Raw genomic sequence first — 21,994 nt, 5'->3', positions numbered from 1 at the left:
CACACTTGCTTCATCATTCCTGTAACTTCAGTAAAAATGTACCCAAACTTCCTGCCTTCTGAAAGTTATAGGACTTTTTGATGGGAGTTTGAAATGGTGGCTGATTACTTTTGAATACTTAAGCTCCACTGGCTGACAGCTCACATCTGTACTTCTGATCCACTGCCTAGAGATCAGAGGTCCCCACCAGCCCCTCCTTGGCTCTGTTAACTTGCTGGAGCAGCTCACATATTTCGGGAAACCCATTACTCACTAAATCACTGGCCTATTATAAAAGTATGTAACTCAGGTATGGTCAGATGGAGATGCACATAGGGAAAGGGCGCTTCCGTGCTCTCTCCCAGCACCTCCGTGTATTCACCAACCAGTAAGCTCCCAGATGATCATTTTAAAAACACTTATCTGAGGGGACACCTGGGTGGCTCAGACGGTTAAGCGACTGTCTCTTGGTCTCTTGATTTCGGCTCACGGCTCACGGTTGGTGAGATCTCAAGCCCCGTGTGGGGCTTCACGCTGTCAGCGCCAGAGCCTACTTGGGATTCTCTTTTTGTCCCTCTCTCTGCCCCTCCCTCATGCTCTCTCTTTCAAAATAAATAAACTTTAAAAAACAAAACAAAACAAAACAAAACCCACCTATCTGATCACGTCCTTCCCTTCCACCGTCTCCCTATGAGGGGGTCAAATTTTGTGGGACCTACAGCTTACAGAATCCGAGAGGTCCTCTTCAAGAAAAACAATACAAAATTAGGTACAGGGTCTTGCAAGGGGCACTGCAAACGGCAAGTTCTGAAATTTCAAGCTTGGTTACCTTCAGTATAAATCTGCCTCTGCCCAGAAATCTGACCTCATTTTTCTCTACCTCAGGATCTTTCCTCGTGCAACTTCTGCCTAGAAGGCCCTTCCCGCCCCCATTTGCCTACTGCCACCTCCCGGTTTTCTCTGATCCCCCAGCTGGGTTAGGAGCCTTTACGGAATCTCTCCCAATGCTCCAAGCACCCAGGCAGAGACGCCATTCCGTGCGAATGGTTGCTCTTTCCCAGAACCCACAGAAAATCCCTGGAGGAGCGGGGCTCGGTTTGCACCTGGGCTGTAAAGGTGTGCTGAGCCCCGAACCCGAGGCCGCCGGAATTCCCTCCTGTTCTCGTCCAGAGTGGCGCCCCCCCCCTCCCCGGAACCCGCGGGTCGGCCCTTGCGGTTCCGGGCGGAATGACTCGGCGGTGCACGCTGATATGGCTGCGCTGGTAGTGAGGGGTGTGCCCGGCGTGCTGAAGCGTGCGCACTTCGCGACCATCCCGCGGAGACATCGACATAAGAAGAAATGGGTAAGGTCCAGCCGCTGGCCCACGAGGAAACAGTGACAGCGGCCTTTTGCCGCCGCCCCTCGGGAAACTTCTCTAGCCCCGCCACCTCCCGCCACTGTCGGATAGGTTCACTACTCCAGCCCCTCCGGAAGGCCCTTAGCCTCTTTTCCCCGCCCCTCAGGGGGCCGTCTCTAGGCTCCTCCCTCTCGCATCTGTTACGTCATCGCCTCTATCTGCCCTGTTGTTTCGTCACAAATCTTCGGCTGTTTTAGTACGTCCGCTGTACCCCGACTCCGCCCCCCTAAGTTACGCCATCACCTCCGCCCTCATTCTTTCAGTTATGTCACCACCACGTGTTCCCCTGCTGTTGGTTACTTTCCCCTTGGCGCCCACTATCCCTTACACTTCCCTTCCTCCCTCTTCCCCGCCCTCCCCTTCTTTCCTACCCCGCCCCCCTTCATCCCTCCCTGCATGACCTCGTCTCCGCCTTTCCTCCTAGAACTTTCGGCCCGGCCGCCCTCACCCCTCGAAAAATGTCTTAGCGACAACCCCTTCCTTCCTGGGTCTCCGCCGCCCACTGGGAAAAGATTCAACCCTGTCCTCACCCTCGAGGTGCCTCTGGCGTCCAGGCAAGGTTACAGCGATCACCCTGCCCACACTTCTGGCCTTTCCCCAGACCCAGGCAAAGGATGCAGCGACTCTCCTCACCCCCTGGAATCTCCTCACCTCTCCAGAGACCCTTTCTCTGGCCTCAGCTGTAGCCCTGGAATTTCTTCCATAACCGCCACGCCCGCCTCCCTACCCCCTCCGGTTCCCTCCCCGCCCCCACCGCCCCCACCGCCCCCTTCCCCACCTCCACAGCCTCCCCTGCGCCCTGGGAGATGTTCTTTTGAACCCTGTTATCCACTCTTTGGAAGGCCTTACTGCCGTGAGCCTATTATCTCGGGTTCGCCCCCTTCGAGCCCTTGTTTTGACCGGCGCAGCCTTCTGGGGTCACCCTCTGTTCGTCCACGGAGCCCTTATTGCAGCTGGATCAGTCCCCTGAGAACACCGCGTCCCTGTCCCCGAAGCCCTTACACTGACCAGCAGACTTACCTGTGTTACTGTGGATACCCTTCAGCCCTGGTAACCAGCCCTGTGACTTCCCCTCCTCTTCCTCATCGGCCCTCAGGAACCAGCCCAGTGACTTCTCCCACCCTCCCTCATGCGCCATTGGAAACTGGCCCAGTGACTCCACCTTCTGTCACTCATCAGCACCCAGGAACAGATCCCATGATTTCACCTTCCATCGGTCCTGGGTCCCAGGGAACTTGCCCCATCATGTCACCTTCTCTTACTCATAGGCCCCTGAGAACTACCCTCATTATGTCACCTCCTCTTGCTCACCGGCCCATGGAAACTAGACTTATAGCTTCCCCACTCCTTTCTCACAAGGTTTTGGAAACTGGGATGTCCCCTCTGCTCTCTCCCTGGTCCTCAGGGAGAAGTTATAATGACCCTCCTCTTTCTCCAGCATCTTCCCCACCCACTGGCAGCTTTTACCATGTCCACCTTAAGCCTCCAGACTCTTGTGAGCCTAAACCACAGCTTGACCTGCCCCTTAGGAAAAATTTCTGTGGCTCCCCACTTTCTTCTCAGGCAGGTACATCTGGCTCTCCCAGCTCACCTCAGGAGAGCTCTTATCACTGTTCTCATTTTTCTCCAGAGGCCCATGTACCTGCCCCCGGTAGCCCTTATTGTGCCATCCGCCTATCCCCTAAGAGTACTGGTTCTCTTTGCTCACCCCCGTCCCAGGCTCCCATAAAGCCTTGCTTGGAGTCAATTTTAACCTGGGAGACTAGTGGGAACTCTTACCTCTTGGTAGAGTCAGGCACCCCGATTTCTTGTGCCCCCTGTGCTCCCTGTCCTCCTTGTCCTTCTTGTCCCCCTTGTCCCCCTTGTCCCCCCTGTCCCCAGGAACCACCTCTTCCCCTCTCCTCTTGCTGTCCTTATACTGTCGTCTCCTTCCCTTCACCCCTGGGCAACCAGTTTATATCTCCATCCCAGTCACCCACCTGCGGAAGCTGTAATGAACCCCCTCTCCCTACCCCAGTTTGCCCCCAAGTGAAGTCCCCCAAATCCTCAGAGTTAAAACAACCATGTGCTCTCCACAGATGTCGCTCCCTGGTCATCCCTCTCCAGCACACTCCTTTTGACCAGCCCAGGGCCCCTAAGGCCAGCGCCTCCCCTCCACCACCATCCCGCCCTTCTGGTCCTTCTTGTATGGTGACATCCATTACCACTTGCTCAAATCCCTGCCCCAAAGAAATTCCCCAAGGAACTACCTTACCTACTGTGATCCCTAGGACCCTCAAATCTGTTATCCCCACTTGTCTTCCCCTTTGCCTTCCTTTTGGTACTGTCTCACCCAATAGTTATGCTCAGAGCAGCCCCCATGGATTCTCCATAGGACCCCCATGCAGTACCCATATATATCCTGTGGTTTCCTCGACCCCTGATCCCTGCCCACTCCTTGCTTCCCTCAATCAATCCATTTGCCCCTCTCAGTGTCATAAACTGCCCATGGTGCCCCCCTGTGGCATCTATAGCACTTCCAGGGGCCCAGCCCAACCTTATCGCCAGCCTGTGGCACCTCCTTGTTCCACCCACATCTATTCTTTTATCCCTTTGAGAACGCCCTTTGATCCTCAAAGTTTACCCATTGGCCCCCAAACCCGGTGCCACCCCGATACTATGCCCTGTGGCTTCCGCGTCTACTCTGTGGCTCCTCGAGTCTCCTGCAAAGAGTGCCCCCAGGTACCCTTCGGCTGGCCTTTGCCTTCATCCAAGACTTCCAGCTGTAGCACTAATGTCAGCCGTAGCTTAACCGTTATTAGTGAATGCCAGAGCAGTGCCAGCCAGAGCAAGAGTTCCCGCCAAAGCAGAAGTCAGAGCCAGAATGAGAATACCCACCACCCCTGCAGAAGTCGAAGTCAGAGCAAGAGTCTCCATCCTCACAGAAGTCAGAGTCGGAACAAGAGTCCTAGTCGAAAGAGAAGTCGGAGCCGGAGCAATAGTTCCCACCAAAGCATAAATCAGGATAAGAGCGAGTGTCATAGCAGAAATCAGGGCCAGAGTGAGAGCTCTCCATGTAGCAAAAGTCAGGGCCAAATCAAGAGTGGCCTCCATGGCAAAAGTCGGAGCCGAAGCAAGAGTTCCTGCCATGGCAAAAGGCAAGGCAAGAGCAAGAGTCCCTCCCACAGCAGGAGCCGGAGCAAGAGTCCCTGTCCCAGCAAAAGTCGAGGCCAGAGTGAGAGTCCCCACCATAGCAGAAGTCATGGTGGGAGCAAGAGTCCTCGCCATAGCAAGAAATGAGGGCCAGAGGAAGAGTTCTGACCAAATCAAAAATGCAGACCAGAGCAAAATTCATAGACAATAACAGGACTGCCAGCCATAGCAAGCGCCCAGCTGTGGCAACGCGGATAGACCTGAGGACTCCTCAGCTGAGGTCTTCATTTTCCTCGTAATCTGTGTTTATGCTCTGCAAGGTTGACTCATGTCTCTCTCTGCTACCTCCATAGAAGTCCCCATTTTGGCTCACACCTCAAGGTTTCTGTGAGCTCCCTTTATCCCATGTTCCTGGGGTATAAGAACTCCCCGAATGACCCTCAACCCTGTGATTCTGAGCATTATGGTGTCAGCCACTGCATGCCATTAGGTAAGTTACCTTATACCTGTCCATCGAATGTGGAGGGTTGATATTTTTTTGTATCCCATCGAGCTATCTGTTGTGGTGCTCACATAAGCTAGGAGACCAGAAAATGCTTTAGAAGATGGAAGGACTGTTCAGAGAGAAAGCGTCTTTTGTTTTTAAGGCTGAAGCTTCCCGGGGCCTTCATAGATTCTTCCAACCTTCGGTAGGCCCTCCTCAAGAGTCCTATCCTGAGCTGCCATTTTCTTAAGTTCTTCTTACTCCCAGGCCTGAGGGAGTGCCCCGCACCTTTCTTGGTGACCCAACCTGCTGTTGTGAGGGCTACAGCTTGCTTTCTCTCACAACACTGAGATAGAAGGGCCGACTTCCTACTACTTTTCTCTCTCACACTTCTCTTCTGGCTGGCAGAGGTAGGATGCAAAGGCAGGAGTGGGCACTAGCTGGAACCATATTGGCTGCAGGGCTCTGAGGTATTGGTGAGGTTAGGTGGGAGGGGAGAGGCAAGGCTGGAAGACCAATAAGGCTGTTCTTTTCCTTTTAGGCTGCCACAGAGCCCAAATTTCCTGCCACCCAACTGGCTCTGCAGAATTTTGACATGACCTACAGTGTGCAATTTGGTGATCTTTGGCCATCCATCCGGGTCAGTCTCCTTTCAGAGCAGAAGTATGGTGCACTGGTCAATAACTTTGCTGCCTGGGATCATGTGAGTGGAAAGCTGGAGAAGCTGAGTGCCAGGGACTTTGTGAATGACTCCATCTCCCATGGGGAACTGGAGCCTGAGAGTGGCCAAACTGCAACTCCATCCCTAGCCTCTGGGACCTGCAGCCCGAACCTTCGATGCTTCACTTTCGCCAGAGGGGATGTCAGCCGGTTCCCCCCTGCCAGGTAGGATCTGGAGTCATGGCTAGGGCCATCCTGAGTGTCTACAGGAAGTAGACAGCAGGAGACCCAGCTTTTGTCCCATTTAATGAGGATCCTAATATTGCTAATATTTACTGAGTGCTTATATATGCTAGGCGTTTTTCTAAGTGTTGTGTGTGCATTATCCATGATCTCCTTTTGTTCTGTCAACAGCACTCTGAGGTAGGTAATATTATTGTTCCTCTTTTATATTTGAGGAGACTGAGGTGCAGAGAAGTTACTTGCTTGCTTTAGGTTCCTTGGATAGCAGGTGATGCAGCTAGGACTTAGACCCAGGCAGTTTGACCCCAAAATCTGCACTTTGAACCTGCTCTTCTCCGCTACCTCCCATCGAAGAGTGCTCTAACTTGAGCACTTAACACCCTCCACAGTTAAAGTGTGTATTATTTATAAGGGCTTTCTCATTTTGCCCTCACAGCCACCCATCCAAGTGAGTGGGACAGGTAAGCTCATGGTACCAAAGAACAAGTGGGACTTGCTAGGGACACCAAGTACCAGAGGGGCGTGGTGGTGAGGGGACTCCTGGTCTTCTGATCCAGTGCTCAGATTTATATAAAGTTGGATGAAAAAGACTCTTGCGATCAAATGCTGTGTTGTGCTTTAGAAACTGAGAAAACGAGAGCTCAATGTTAGTTGTAGGATATGGGAATTGATCTTTGAGGGACTGATTCACTCATTCAGTAAATAATTATTGTCTACCAAATGCCAGGCCTTCTTAAGTGCCTGGGTTACAGGTGCAAAAGCCCTCATTGACCTTACAGTCTAGTGAGGAAGATAAGTATTGAGAAACTATTTACAATTGTGACAAGTGCCACAAAAGAAAAGTACAAGGTGCTATGAGGTATTATAACTAGGAGATCTAACGCAGTCTTTTCTGAGGAAGTGAAATTTAAGCTTAGACCTGAAAATGAGTAGAAATTACAGCTGGTGGCATGCGGGTAGTGACAGGCCAAAAAAGCTGGCAGGAGCCAAATTTTGAAAGTCTAAGCCATGAGGGATTTTGGACTTTTTCTCTAAAAGGAAGAGGGAGCCATGAAAAGTGTTAAGGTGGGGAATGACATAACCAGATTTGAATTTTTGAGATATTTTTCTGGCTGCTGTGTGGAAAACAAATTGAAGAGGGGCGAGGCTATGTATCAAATATGAAATAGGGAAGTAAATTAGGAAGCTTTTGCAATAGCTCTGGCTGCTGGCTTGAGGGAGGGCTACATGCTTAGTAAAGCTAGAAGGTAAGGCTGGAAGAGTATGTGGGGGGCCATGTTTGGGAATCTTGAATGCCAGGAGCTTATAGGTTGGGAGAAGGGGATTTTTCTGATGGCCCAGGGTTGCTTATAAATGGTTGGACCTGCCAGGGCTGAATGGCTTCAGACGATGCACTCTTTAGTACATATTGCTGTAAATTGCCAAGATCTGTTCTAGAGAACTGGTGGAAAGGGTTTCTAAGTAGGGGAAAGGCAATAATGCACAGTGGTTATAAGCATGGGCTTTGGAGTCAAGAAAACCTAGATTTGGATTCTAGCTTCATTACTTATTGGACATTAGCTTTGAATAACTGACTCTTGGTTTCCTTTCCTGGAAAATAATCTGGAAAATGATGGTACTGATACTATAGCTCATTGTGTGGCAGCTGCTATTCTAAGCACTTAACTTCTATTAATTCCTTTCATTTTCACAATAATCCTATATGGCATGTACTCTTATTGCAGATGAGGAAACTGATGCACAGAGAAATTGAGTCATTTGCTAAAGGCACACAATTGTTGAGCACCTGAGCTGGATTTGAGATGCAGCCAGTGTGACTCTGGATCCTGGGTTCTGCTGCATCACAGGGCTGTGGTGAGGCCTGAATGGAGTGATGTATATGAGACACCTAGTGTAGTACCTGTGGTAGAGCACTCCTAAACAGTATCTCTTACTGTCTGTGTCATTCTCATCGAAGTTATGCTTCAGGAGGATCACTGTAATAAATTGGGGTGGGAGGAAGATAGATTGGGGCAGGATTAGAGACCGGTTTGGAGGCATTGGTCTTAGGCAGAACCATAGACTAAGCAGGGTTTCCTAAGTTGCCTACGGTGCTTGGCTTCTATTCAGTGAGGTTTGGGTTTCCTTCTCATCTTGATAGGGTCCCTATAAATCAAGGGAATCTTAACCTCTCAGGAGGACAAGGATGTATTTAGGGAGTCCAGGAACCTCCTGAAATTGTCTGAAAAACTGTTGTGCTTTTTGTTGTTGTTGTTGTTGAAAAGAGGGACTGTAGCTTTCAGCAGATTCTCAAAACTGTCTGAACCAAAAAAAGGTTAAGTGACACTTCCAAAGGAAGGAACTGGATGAGAATGAGTTTTGTAGACCAGTGCTGGTTGATTCTCTTTTGCAGGGGCAATGGGAACACAGCTTCAGGGACAATCCAGGCATGATTCGATTTTGAAAGTATCCTATTATAGTCTGAGCCTATCTGCGAAGGTGTTACAACCTCAAGACCGGGGATTATAGCTTTTGTAGCAAACCCTCAGTGCTGCTATGTCTCATGTCTCATCACATTTTTCTCCCAGAGCCTTCCTGTCAGGGCAGCAAAGGTCAGCTTTCTGTCTTCTTGAGTCTGTCCCCAATGGCTGAGCTGTGTCTCACGCAGGGGAATGGCTTATGACAACTGGCCTGGGAGTGACCATTAGGTTGTTGTCTGTCGTCCCTCTCTCTACCCACATGGATCCTGCCTGTCTTCATGCCTCATTGGCTCTCACTTGGACTTTCATCACAGCCTCATCACTGGTGTCTGTTTCTAATGTGTTCTTTCTAGCCTACCTAGCTTTCTAAAACTCTATTTAGGTGATCATGTCATTTTCTTTACAAACTGGTAACTGCCTCCAGGTTACAGTCCAAACTCCTTAGCATAGGGTCCTAGGCTTTCTACAACCTGGCCTCTACCTGCTTTTCAACCTCAATCTCCTCCACTTTGTATTTCTGCTGCTGAAGATTTCTCATTGTTTCTGAAAGGAGGTATGAGTTTGCATGCTTCTGTGCCTTCGCTTGGTCTTTTCTCTTCTCTTGGAATGCTCCTGTTTCTTCCTCCATCCCTCCCTTTTTTCACCTAATAGGGCCTGTTTCTTCATCAGGCCTGACTCAGGTAACTGTGAGAGGGACAAGTGATGGCGCTCTTCTCTGAACCCAGAAAGCATTTTGTATCTTAATATGTAACCCAATAAGACTGAGCTCCTATTGTATGCAAGGTGGTGTTTCAGGTGCTGAGGTTATTCCAGTGAACAAACAAAGTCTCTGTCTTTATTCTAAAGAGGGAGGAGGAGGAGAGTACACACACACACACACACACACACACACACACACCTGTACATATAAAGTGAACAATAAGTGCCTTAAAGAAAAGTAGTGTCACACAGAGAGATAGGAAGTGATGGGAGTGGGGGAGGGGTACTGTTTTATTTTTATTTATTTTTTAAGTTTTATTTTATTCTTTTAAAATTTATTTTGAGAGAGATAGGGAGCAAGTGGGGGAGGGACAGAGAGAGAGAGAATCCCAAGCAGGCTCCTCACTGACAGCGCAGAGCCCGATGTGGGGCTCAAACCCACAGATGGTGAGATCGTGACCTGAGCTGAAGAGTCAGATGCTTAACCAACTGAGCTACCCAAGTACCCCTATGTATTTTTTAAATGTTTATTTATTTTTGAGAGAGAGAGAGAGAGCATGCATGTGCCCATACGTGAGTGAGCAGGGGAGGGGCAGAGAGAGGGGGACAGAATCTGAAGCAGGCTCTGGGCTGACAGCAGTGAGCCTGATGCTGGGCTCAAACTCAGGAACCGTGAGATCATGACCTGAGCGGAAGTTGGTTGCTTAACCGACTAAGCCATCCAGGCGCCCCTGAAGATTTTAATTTTAAGTAATCTCTGCACCCAATGTGGGGCTCAGACCAACAACCCTGTGATCAAGCATTGCATGCTCCACCAGCTGAGCCAGTCAGGTGCCCCTTGATCTGTGTTTTAAATGGGTCACTCTGCCTGCTGTGTGGATGAATGAGTGAGTGAATAAGTGAGTGTGGGTCTGAGAAATGAGTTTTTGGTGAGTAGAACTCAGTAACCCCCGAGGGCATGGACTTGGTGGCCTTGACTTCCAGTGGGTCTCCTGACTTGGAGTTGGACTATACGGTGGTCTCCTCTCTTGTAGGCTTGGCAGCCTGGGTGTCATGGACTACTACCTGATGGATGCTGCTTCCTTGCTGCCTGTCTTGGCCCTTGGCCTGCAGTCTGGTGACACTGTGCTTGACTTATGTGCGGCCCCTGGGGGAAAGACACTAGCACTGCTTCAGACTGGCTGTTGCCGTAAGTCAGAGGGCTGGTGTCTTGGGCAGTGAGGGCTCCCTTCGTCACCCAGTCAGGGGCATACCGAATCTGATGGGATTTCAGGTCTCAAGGTCAGAGGGAGTATAGTGCTTGCTTGCTAAGGTGGAGTATTTGTGTTTGCAGCTGTCTCTCCTCTCTCTCTGTGTCAGTTGGCCAAAGAAGATTGCTGAGCAGAGCAAGGTCTCTGGAGGCAGACTAAAGTGGGGCCCTGACCAATCTATACCTGACACTTTTACCGCTCTGTATCTGTTTACTTTGTCTCTAAGTTCCATTTCCTTAGTCTGCCAGCTAAAGCAATAAGATCTGGCTGCAGCCACCCTTTATAGCTTTATGTCATTCTTCCTCAGACTTTATATGCTTCAGCCACATCCTGCTACTCTCTGTTTCTTGAATAAGCCTCCATCTTTTGCTCATGTTCCATTTTCTCTCTAGAATACCCTCCATCCTATCCTAGCTGGCCTGCTTATATCCTTTTAGCTTTCAAGTCCCAGCTCAAGTGTGCCACCTCCTGGAAAGTCTTCCCTCATGACCTCTAGGGGCTGGTTGCAAAGTGACACCTCTGTCTCCTATGCTCCCTTACCATGGGCAGTATCCTAGCAACTGTTAGCACATTAGCCTTGCATCAGAGCTTTACCGGGTATGCATCTTCTCCCTCTTCAAGATTATGAATTCCCTGGGGATAGGCCCAAGTCTAATCGCAGTAGTGCAGCCACCAGCCTGGGCTATGTGTACCATAAGAGTTCACTTCAGCCATCTACTGGCTGACATCCTGCCTTAAAATAGGCAACACTTTTGCCTTGGGGATTTGAGAAATACCCAGAGCAGGACTGTGGTTTTTCCACTCACCCTGCCAGTTTTCTCTTGCCTTGTGCCCTAGCCTTTTTGTTGGACCTGGGCCCTTCTCTTCAGTTCTTGTCAGCCAACTTGCATAGTTTGGGTTAGCTTCCAGTCGTGTTGTAGACCCTATGGGTGATTGAGCAAGGTTGCACATTTGATCTTACCTCCTGGAAGTGCAGAGGGAGAGGAGAAAAAGTGTTGATATGGTTTAATGACTCCAGTGCAGGAGATCCCAGCCTCTGTGCTGGGCTGTGCTGATCTGACTGACTGCTGTAGGAATCCATCAGAAAGGGGATGAATGAGGTAGGGTTACTTGGAAGAAGAGGAACTTGAACTAAGAGGCGGGAGAAGGGCCAAGGAGAAGTAACTGAGAGTTGCTTTTCTAAGGTGTACTAAATTACCAGCACCTTACCCCCATCCTGGCCCCTCACCAAAGTGAGTCCTTGATTCCAGTCAACAAAGGCAATTTCGAGTTTACCTAGTCTAGCCCTCATATTTTACAGAGGAGGAAATTGAGTCCTGAAGGGATGAAATAACTTAACTTTTACCTGAGTTGGAGATAGAGCCAGAACTGGAACCCAGCTTTTTCTGTTCTTAGTTCCTGGCCTTCTGCAAATTTCTCCTGAGCAGAGAATCCAATTTTTACTTCTTTGAGTGCCCTCAAAAATTGGGACTCTATGTGTTTGTGGGAACACTAAGCTTGTTCATGGGAGTGACCAGTCCCAGTGGATAAGGTATGTACTCTCTAGTTCTTCACCGCAGCTCCTGCCTCCTTTTCATTCCTTGACTCTGAGGCCAGGTATCAGTCATCATTTGTTATCAAGCTTACAGTAATATTTTTTCTTATAGGAGATCTAAGAACAAAGTAATTAAGCTCTTTCTTTTTCTTTTTTAATTTTATTTATTTATTTTGAGAAAGAGAGAAAGAGCACGAGCGGGGAGGGGCAGAGAGAGAGGCAGAGACAGGATCCCAAGCAGGCTCCGTGGTGTCAGCACAGAGCCCGACATGGGGCTTGAACTCACGAACCACGAGATCATGACCTCAGCTGAAACCAAGAGTTGGACGCTTAACCGACTGAGCCACCCAGCTGCCCCAAAGTGAGCTCTTTTTTGTTTTGTTTTGTTTTAATTTTTTTTTTAACTTTTATTTATTTTTGAGACAGAGAGAGACAGAGCATGAACGGGGGAGGGTCAGAGAGAGAGGGAGACACAGAATCCGAAACAGGCTCCAGGCTCTGAGCTGTCAGCACAGAGCCCGACGCGGGGCTCGAACTCACGGACCGCGAGATCATGACCTGAGCCGAAGTTGGCCGCTTAACCGACTGGGCCACCCAGGTGCCCCAGTGAGCTCTTTTTTGAATTCGCACCTGTCACAAAAGGGAAAGTGAAAGACAGATGGTAAGTTAATTAGGATTAGGTTTGGTCATATAAAACAGAAAATCAACAAATTGGCTTAAAGAAGTTTATTTCTGTCTTACATAAGAGAACTGGGATATCAGCAGTCCGGGGCTGGTATGGAGTCTACACAGTCTTAGGGAGTTGGGCTCCTTTTTTCTTTTTGCAACCTATTTTATTTCTGGCTTCCATCGTCAGGATTGCCTCATGGCTCAAGATGGCTCCTAGAACTCCAGTTATCACATTCAAGTTCAAGACAGGAAGAAAAGATTGGGTAAAAGGGGCACATCTAATTGCATTAACTTCTTTTGAACATCTCCCCAGAAATCCCACACGATAATTATGCCTATAACTCATTGACCAAAACTTAGCCATATAGTCATACTTAATTATAAAAGGAGGCTGGGAAATGGGGCACATCGCTCCCCTCTACCTCAAATAAAACTGGAGTTCTATTAATAAGGAATGGGAAGAGAATATATTTTTGGTAAATAATGTATAGCATCTGCCAAAGATGTAGAGAGAGACACGTGATTCAAGAAAAGTAAGAGAGAGCATATTTGTTTAGAAATATTCATACTTGGTCTGCTTTATTTATTTACATATCCTTTCTGGCTGGTGTAGGTGTTTGCCTTTGCAACTCCTGCTCTCGAGTGTCTAGGACTGTGCCATGCACATAGTAAACGTTTCTTCTCCACTTGCCCCTGCCCCTGCCCCTGCCCCTGGGGCCTGCATTGATTGGCTGTGCCTGAGAATTGGTCTGATTCTCCATCAGCACCATTGCTGGTGTGATGTTTTGTTGGGCGATGGGTTTGAAGTTTCTTTATTCTCACAGGCATTTTAATGTCCAGACTACCCACAGCCATCTATAGATTAGTGCAATCCCTATCAAGTTTCTGATGGTATTTGTTTTTCAGAATTAGAAAAACAATGCTAAAATTTATATTCCCACAGGCAATCTCGCTGCCAATGATCTGTCCACTTCTCGAACAGTCAGACTACAGAAGGTTCTTCACAGCTATGTGCCTCAAGATATCAGGGATAGGAATCGAGTTCGAGTCACCTCATGGGATGGCAGGAAGTGGGGAGAACTGGAGGGGGACACCTATGACCGGGTAAGTGATTCCTGACCTGAGACATCGAGCTAGTCGAATCTGGCCTTCCCATCTCAGCTGCAGACCCTGAGTGAGTAAGATCCAGCCCTCCATATTTGGGGATGTAGGGCCATTTCTGGACCTCGCCAGCTCTCCGTGGGTGATTGAGAGAACACAGCCTTCTTCACAGTCATCAGTAGTGTCTTCATTGGAGACAATTAACAGGAAAGAGTTTGAACCTGACTGAGTGGGAAAAGGGTTATTTCTCAAGTAAAATTCACAGCTCTCTTCCATAGATGAATTTTTTTTTTTTGGAAACATAATTATAGGACTTTTTCTTTTGTTTTAATTTTTGTTTTTGTCTCTTGTGCCTAGCACAGAGTATAGGCTCTTAGTAAATGAATGGATGATTTTATATTTCTTACTTTAAAACTTTCCATATTGGATATGATGTTTCAGCATAAAATAATTTTGAATCCTGATCCTGTTATTCAGTGTATTAGCTACCTTCTGGGCATTGTATCATTTTGTAAATTGGATATTTCATTCAAATAGCCAAGGACAGAGTCCTAAACCATGAAGGGCACCTGGCTGGCTCAGTCAGTAGAGCATACAACTCTCTAATGTTGTTTTTTTTTTTTTTTTTTTTTTAATTTATTTTTGAGACAGAGAGAGCAGGAGCATGAGAGGGGCAGAGAGAGAGGGAGACATAGAATCTGAAACAGGCTCCAGGCTCTGTGCTGACAGCATAGAGCCCAACACGGGGCTCGAACTCATGAACTGTGAAATCATGACTTGAGCCGAAGTCAGATGCTTAAGCAACTGAGCCACCCAGGCACCCCAAGAGCATGCAACTCTTGATCTCAGGGTTGTAGGTATGAGCCCCATGTTGGATGTAGTTATTACTTAAAATCTCTAAAAAAAGGGAAAGCCTTCTTTCTAGGTTGATATCAATTATTTAATTATGGTTACTTAGGTATTGGCTTTGGTTTTTTGACTAGCCATGAGTATACCTAAATATACTCTTTTCCCACTCATTATTTCCCAGTTGTCTACCAGGTTAAAGTGAAAAGCGTTGTCAGGTACTCTGCAATGGAAGGATGGGCAGAGGGAGCACTGAGTGAAACCTCTCAGGGCAAGGGCCTAAGGGAGAGGAGCCAGTAAGGAGCTCTAACACAGTACCCTTTAACACTTGTGGGTAGGTGCTGGTGGATGTGCCCTGTACCACAGACCGCCACTCCCTTCATGAGGAGGAGAACAACATCTTTCAGCGGTCGAGGAAGAAGGAGCGGCAGATGTTGCCTATGCTTCAGATGCAGCTGCTCGCGTGAGTAACAGATTTACAAAAACTGAGGACTTTGTGCCACAGTGCTCCAGGGGACCAGTCACTTGGGGAACTGCGAGCTCTTGCCAACACCATCACCCACAGAAGGGTCTTCTGATTGAGGAACTTCCAGATATGATAGGATGGCCTTTCTCTGGAACACACAAACCCTATGTGGTAGGACACACATAGCAGGGTGGGCGGCACAGATTCATTTACGTTATCTTACCTCCACGCTAGTCTCAGTCCCAGTGAGTGGCACAAGTTTGAAAGCTTGAAAAAAGTTACTGAAGTCAAGGCTCGGTAGGGCTGGTAAGGATTCAGTGCACAGCTAGCACCAGGGTTTGGCCCATAACCAGAGTCAGAGTTCAGGGGATTGCTTCCAGAGGAGAGCCCATGGAGTAAGGTTGGGTTGCTGCTCTCTTTCGAGAACGACTTTTCTGGTGGTATCTTTGGGGGAGAGACTTCAGAAGCTAACACAGCTGCGCAGCCCACAGTAGACTCCACTGTGCATGCTTCTAGCTCCTCCTGTTGTCCTTCTGCTTCTGGGAAGCTCAGTAGTCACTGATTTTCTCTCTTTCTGGTTTCAGGGCTGGACTCCTTGCCACCAAACCAGGAGGCCACGTTGTCTATTCCACCTGCTCACTCTCGCATTTACAGAATGAGTATGTGGTGCAAGGCACCATCGAGTTCCTGGCCAATCAATACAGCATCAAGGTTCAGGTGGAAGACCTGAGTCACTTCCGAAAGCTTTTCATGGACACATTTTCTTTCTTCCCATCCTGCCAGGTTGGGGAACTGGTAATCCCAAACCTCTTGGCCAATTTTGGGCCTATGTACTTTTGCAAAATGTGTAGGCTGACATAGCATCACCCGGTTCCCAAAGTCCTGGGGTAGGAAGGTAAAGGGTATACATCCATAGAGGCACCAGAAACCAAGACCAGTGGCAAAGATGCACTCTGGGTCCTATCTCCATCATGTTGAAGTCTTTGTGTAGACAATTCTCAGCATTAGAAAGTAGGAGTTTTTCTGTCCTACTGTCCAATTATGGAGCATCAGCAGGTTTCTCACTCACTTATTGTACCCCCTTCCCCCATTTCTAAGCCTGTGCTAAAGGTTCCTGCCCGATTAGGGGCTTAGGAGGAAGAGGAGCCAGTGAGCAGGCCCACACTTTAAGCTGTAAACTTGGGGAGAAGCATTTAGCCAATAAAATTATTGAAGTTCCATAGAGCTGGGGCTGTAGTTGGGGCCTCATGTCAGTCCAAGTACTGTTAGTTCCATTTTTACCAGCTGCTGCTACTGAGCACTAGCTCCTAGGGGTCCAAAGCCCAGGAACTCAGCCTGGTTACAGACCTCTGGTTACAGAGCACCTCTCCCATTTGAAGTGAGTTCTGTGTGATCAGTCTTCAGCAGCCAATGGGCCCAAACAAGCCTCCCTAATTTCTTCAGATGGCCCATGATCTAATTTAAGGAACAAGCAACTAAAAACGTTAAGCCAATGCATGATAATCTGCTTACTTATACCGAGAAAGCTCTCCCGAGCTGCACAATGGAAGCCACTCCTCCTGCTGTCCACAGCACTGCTGCCCAAGGTGGCTGGGGAAGCTGCTTCTGCCACAGGGCTGTGCTCCTCTTCTGTGTGTTTCTCCCATTGTTCATTCATCTAGCAAGTGTTCCTTGAGCTCCTGTGTGACAGCTCAGCCAGGGAGCTGTTGGAGGTGTAGCAGTTGGGACTGTGGGAGGTGAGACCTCCTCATCCTTCTTCATGCAGCTCTCCTTTTGCTTTCTGAGGACCTCAGCAGCTCCTAGTATCTTCTTCTGTTATGCTTTTGGTTTTGTTTTTCTTGTTCCTGGTCTGTGGCCAAGCTCTGGTTTCCATTGTTCGGCCCACCCCCAAATCCCTGAGCTCTTCCCTCTTCCCCAGTGTCACAGGGCCTCATCTTCCAGAGTGTATGAAGTTTGGGTCGATATTACATCACTGCTGACTGCATGCTAGTTATGTTCTTTTTGTAACTTTAACGTAAAGAAGGTAATCCTTTAATGGCATGGATATTAAAAATTGCTTGGTCACTTGCAAAATATTGCTGTTTTTAATTAAAAATTTTTTTTCCTGAAAAACTGGTTCTTGTGCAGAAAAGGGAGCATAATTTCAGAATACTTATGTTCCTGGTCCTTCCCACTTTCGTTATCCCTCTTCTTCCTCTTTTTGTCACTCATTTTGTTCTTTATGCCTTTCCTGCTAATTCTTGTTTGGGTATTAGAGGTGTCAGCTGAGAAGGATTTTAGATAAGGTTAAGCCCTCTCTTTTCTTGGGATTTGCATTGTAACTGAGGGCCCTGGAAGATCTTCCAGACTCAAAATCAAGTGAATCTAGGAAGACGGAGCTCGAGGGAGTAGGACCTTAATTAGTCTCCATATATGGTATGTGGTCCCTGTCTGCTGTTTACTCTGCACTCAGTATTGGCTGAGCCTGGGAGGCCTCAGGTGCCTAGGCTTCTGCCCTGCCTCCTGGGTATCCAGCCTGGTGCTAACTAAATGCTAAGCAGTGGTAATTCAAGAAGAGAGGGTCTCTTGCTCCGGGAGTCCCAATCAAATTGATGATAGACTGACCCAAATAGAAAAAGCAGAGAACTACTTTGGAAAAAAGTTTGATTATCTCCTATAATTGAATATTTACTTGCCCTCCAGCCCAGTTATCTCAATACTAGGATAAATCAAGAGAAACTCATACATGTATAATAGCAGACTTGTATAAGAATGTTTATAGCAATCCCAAAAGGAAACCCAAATGCCCATGAGCAATGGAGTGGAAAAATAAATTAGAATATTCACACAATGGAATATTATATGGCTGTCAAAACATGAACCACAGTGACACATAACAATATGAACGAATCTTTACAATAAAATATTAAATGAAAATGTTTAGTCCCAAAAGATTAAATGTAGCATCATGCCCTTTTTAAAAAAAAGAAAACTGAGGGGCTTCAGTTTGATTTAGTTGATTCGGTCAGTTGAGCATCTGACTTGATTTTGGCTCAGGTCATGATCCCAGGGTTGTGGGATCGAGCTCTGCATCAGGCTCCGTGCTGAGGGTGGAGTCTGCTTGGGATTCTTTCTCTCCCCCTCTGTCCCTCTCTCTGGCTCGTGTTCTCTCTCTTCCTCTTTCAAAAATAAAATTAAAAAATTAAAAATAAATTTAAAAACTTATACAAATTTGTTATAATTTACATACAATATAATTGATCAATTTTCAATGTACTATTTAATGAATTTTGATAATCATATAATATAATCACCATCACCATCAAAATAGAGAAAATAATTCTATCTTCTAAAAAGTTTGCTTGTGCTCCTTTGCACTCAATCCCCTCCCCCTTCCTTGGCCCCAGGAAATCACTGATCTGCTTTTGTCACTATCTGCAAAACATATAGTTTTGTCTATTCTAGAATTTCCAATGTGGCATTTAAATGCTGAAGCTCCCCTGATGATTCCCAGGGTCACTTTCTTTACTGATGGTTTACAATTGGCCTAACTGGTTACATGTATCTGGCTTGATTACATGGCCAGAGTAGTATAAAAACCCTTCCTGTGAACTTCTCATTTGAGCTCTCCCAAAGGCAAGGTTCCTTACACAGATCATGGTGATTCAAACATCCTTGTTAGTACTTGGTATTATAAGTTTTAAACTGTATTCTAGTGGGTTTGTCTGAGTATCTCATTGTGGTTTTAATTTGCATCTCTCCCATGTTATTAGAGTTAAATACAACTAAGAATTTAAAAACATTTTTAAAGAACATATATACAATAAAACTATGTAAAAAGAAGTACAGAATGTTTCTCACTGTGGGATTCAAGATAATGATTCCCACAGGTAAGGTGGATACGATAGAGCTGGAGGGACCATATAGTTCCATTATTGTCAACTAAATTGGTTAAAAGCTATGCATAAAAGTGTTGTGTGGGGCACCTGGGTGGCTCAGTCGGTTAAGTGTCCAACTTCAGCTCAGGTCATGATCTTGCAGTCCATGAGTTCAAGCCTCGTGTCAGGCTCTGTGCTGACAGCTCGGAGCCCAGAGCTTGCTTCAGATTCTCCCTATCTCTCTTCCCCTACCCTGCTCATACTCTGTCTCTCTCTCTCTCAAAATAAATAAATGTTAAAAAAAGTGTGTTGTACATGATAAAAATGATAAAAGCAGTCATGCAAAAGGATTATGATTAATCCAATGTTGTGCACAAGATGGCCAAAAATAGGAGGGGGTACAGAACCAAGCTCGCAAACTATAAGAGTGCCAAATGTGACTTGATATGGGTTGTGGGAGATATCTAGAGACCAAGAAGCTTAGTGATGTTGCCTCAGTCTTGCTTGTGAGTTCTTTCTGTGTGACATAAAACAGCCCATCCTTGTCAGGGGGCCATAAATGTTGGGGCAGCCGTAGGTTACATTAGAGAGATAGCTTGGGTCTGTGGTTTTCAGCTTGTTGGGGGCAGGGGTCATAAATCTATCTGAGAGACTGGTAAAAACTTTGGCATTCTCAGGGGAAACACACATTTTGCACATAATCCCAGGGGGTTGGGCATTCCCCAAAGACCATCCATAAACCCTAAGTTAAAAACTTAGTTTTTAAGTTAAAAGTTAAAAACCTTTGAGAAAAAAAAGTTAAAAACCAAAATCCAATTTTGGATTAGAAGGTCTCAGGATTTGATGGGGCACCTGGGTGGCTCAGTTGGTTAAGCATCCCAACTTCAGCTTAGGTCATGATCTCACAGTTTGTGGGTTCAAGCTCTCCATCAGGCCCTGTGCTGACAGCTCAGAGCCTGGAGACTGCTTCGGATTCTGTGTCTCCCTCTCTCTCTCTCTCCATCCCTCCCCAACTTGTGCCCTCTCTCCCTCTCTCTCAACAGGAAATAAATAAGCATTAAAAAATTATTTTAAAAAAAGAAGGTCTCAGAACTTGAGGGTTTTTAGAAGAGGATGGGGGGGGTGGGAGGTGGGGGGCGGCAAGCAGAGCCCCAGTGGCTAACTCAAATCACTCTTTCTCCCGCCAACCTGCTTTTCTTCCCATCTGCATTCCTCATCTCCAAACATAGCACCACCATGGGCCCTGCTGCCCAAGCCAGGAACTGCAGTTACCCTTGATGCCTAATTCATAATAGCAGTGACAGTAATCACTTTTGCATTTCGAACAGTTATCTGTCCCAGGCTGATGCTAAGCATTGTTTTATAGGCATCATTGTTTCTTATCCTCACAAACCCCCTGAGAGGTACTCTTTTTAGTTCCATTTTATAGATAAGGAAACAAGCTTAGACCACTTAAGAAACTTTCCAAAAATTACACATAATCTAAAGTTTCTTTCCTGATCCCTCTATAGCAGACTGAGTTGCTCCTTGCTCTCTGCTTTCCCAGCCCTCTATATATACTATGAATGTAGTTCCTCCCATGTTTGCTTTCTCTCCTCAACCCATCCCTTAGGATGGAATTACTTGGGGTAGGAAGCCAGTATGCATCTTTGCATCCCTAATCCAGAATGCTTGATATATAATTAGGTAGCACACATCGAGTATCTGTTGGGTGCTAGGCCCAATCCTAGATACTAGAGAGAGTGGTGAACAAAACAAGGTCCTTTTTCTCATGGAATATATAATCTACTGGGCAAGCTAGGCAAGTAATTACAAACGAATTTCAACTGAATGATAAGTGAGCAAAGTACTGAGAGAAGTGTAGAGTATCTTCACCCAGGAGACCCAACCTAGCCTGGAGGAAGAGAGGTTTAAACAGACCCGAGGATGAGGAGGAGTGAGCTAGGCAGCGGGGATGTGGGGCATGAGCAAGAGAACAGGTCATGTGACTGTGAAGCTCCTGAGGCAAGAGAGGGTGTATTCCAGGACCTGAAAGAGGTCTAGTGTGCTGAAATCTAGTAGGAGGGGATGGCTGTGAAATACGAGGTCAGAGAAGCAGGTGTAAGCCAACTGCACCAGGGCCTTGCAGGCCACTTGAAGGAGTGGGTATTTTATCCTGAGGAATTGGAAGCCGTTGCAGGATTTTTAAGCCAGAAAATGATCTGATCAAATTTCCATGGGCCTCCTGCTGGGAATTTGATTATCAGTAGTATTTGCAGAATGAGGAAATTAGATAACTGGCTTAAAAAAAAAAAAAAACTCTTCTGAAGGTCAGTCCCATCCTTAAGCTTACTCAGCCTTCATGTCTCAGAGTAATGGGAATTGTTGAATGTCAAGCTGCTCAGACCACATTTTGAGGTGACATGTTAGGAGGTACACTGGCAAATGGGTAGAGCCTGAGGAGGGTGGCCAGGATAGAGAGGAAACTGAAAGTCTCAGCCTGGGAAGAGGAATTGAGGGAATTGAGGGTATTAAGCCAGGAGAGGGGAAGGCCGAGGGAGGAGAGATGCCATTTCTAAATAGGACTGTTCTGAAGCAGAGTGTGCAGAGGTGTTTTGAGTATCCCCAGGGGGCTGAGCTGGGACCAGTGGAAGGAATCTGTAGTGGGCCAGGTTGCAGATCAACATAAGAAACCTTTAAACTAGTGTTTTCTGAACTACGGTTCACAACACTGATTCATTAATGGTCATGAAGTCAGTTCTGTGGGTGTGGTGGGACTTTTCATAGACGCCCTTGGAGGAGTTGCCTTCCCCACTCCTTCTGCAAGTAGGCATGGCCATGTGACTTGCTTTATGAAATATTAGCAGAAATGGTGTTTTTCTTCCACATTTCTGGATGGAAGCTTTGAATGTGAGCATCTGATCTGCCATGTCATTCCTGCTACAGTGGTCGTGGGAACATTTGTTGAGATGGAATCTGCATCAGCTTGAGTGCCCAAGCGACTGTGTTGAACAGAGCCCCCCATGGACCTGAATTAGACATGTGGTGAGAGTGAAAAATAGCTGTGGTTGTGTTAAGCCACTGAGAGTTTGTGTTGTTCCTGAAGTATAACTTAGTCTATCTTGACTATGGCCATACGTATAGGCCAGCTTTTATTATTTATTATTTTTTAAAATATGCTGGTCATGGAGCCCAACATGGGCCTTGAACTCACGACCCCTGAGATCAAGACCTGAGCT

The 21,994-nt window shown here is 47.0% G+C and overlaps 1 protein-coding gene across 8 annotated transcripts; it reads left to right on the top strand.

Annotated features, from left to right (window-relative positions):
- Window positions 1–1,194: 1,194 nt before the first annotated feature.
- Window positions 1,195–16,992, top strand: NSUN4 (NOP2/Sun RNA methyltransferase 4). Of its 8 annotated transcripts, none has more exons than XM_049617270.1 (7): window positions 2,337–2,426; window positions 4,178–4,998; window positions 5,534–5,877; window positions 10,088–10,242; window positions 13,450–13,610; window positions 14,792–14,916; window positions 15,504–16,992. In XM_049617270.1, the coding sequence occupies exons 3-7, from the start codon at window positions 5,588–5,590 to the stop codon at window positions 15,778–15,780; spliced, it is 1,008 nt and encodes a 335-aa protein (XP_049473227.1). In that variant the 5' UTR covers window positions 2,337–2,426; window positions 4,178–4,998; window positions 5,534–5,587; the 3' UTR covers window positions 15,781–16,992. The 8 variants fall into 8 exon arrangements, 7 of the variants coding, with proteins under 7 accessions (XP_049473224.1, XP_049473223.1, XP_049473222.1 ...); XM_049617269.1 differs by having other exon boundaries at window positions 2,348–2,426; window positions 3,974–4,998; XM_049617267.1 differs by lacking the exons at window positions 2,337–2,426; window positions 4,178–4,998 and adding an exon at window positions 1,195–1,322.
- The last annotated feature ends 5,002 nt before the right edge of the window (window positions 16,993–21,994 follow it).

This window comes from Panthera uncia (genome assembly GCF_023721935.1).
Source record: "Panthera uncia isolate 11264 chromosome C1 unlocalized genomic scaffold, Puncia_PCG_1.0 HiC_scaffold_4, whole genome shotgun sequence".
In the NCBI taxonomy this organism is placed as follows: Eukaryota; Metazoa; Chordata; class Mammalia; order Carnivora; family Felidae; genus Panthera; species Panthera uncia.
The sequence above is the reverse complement of the archived record's forward strand: the minus strand, read 5'-3'. Positions and strand labels throughout refer to the sequence as shown.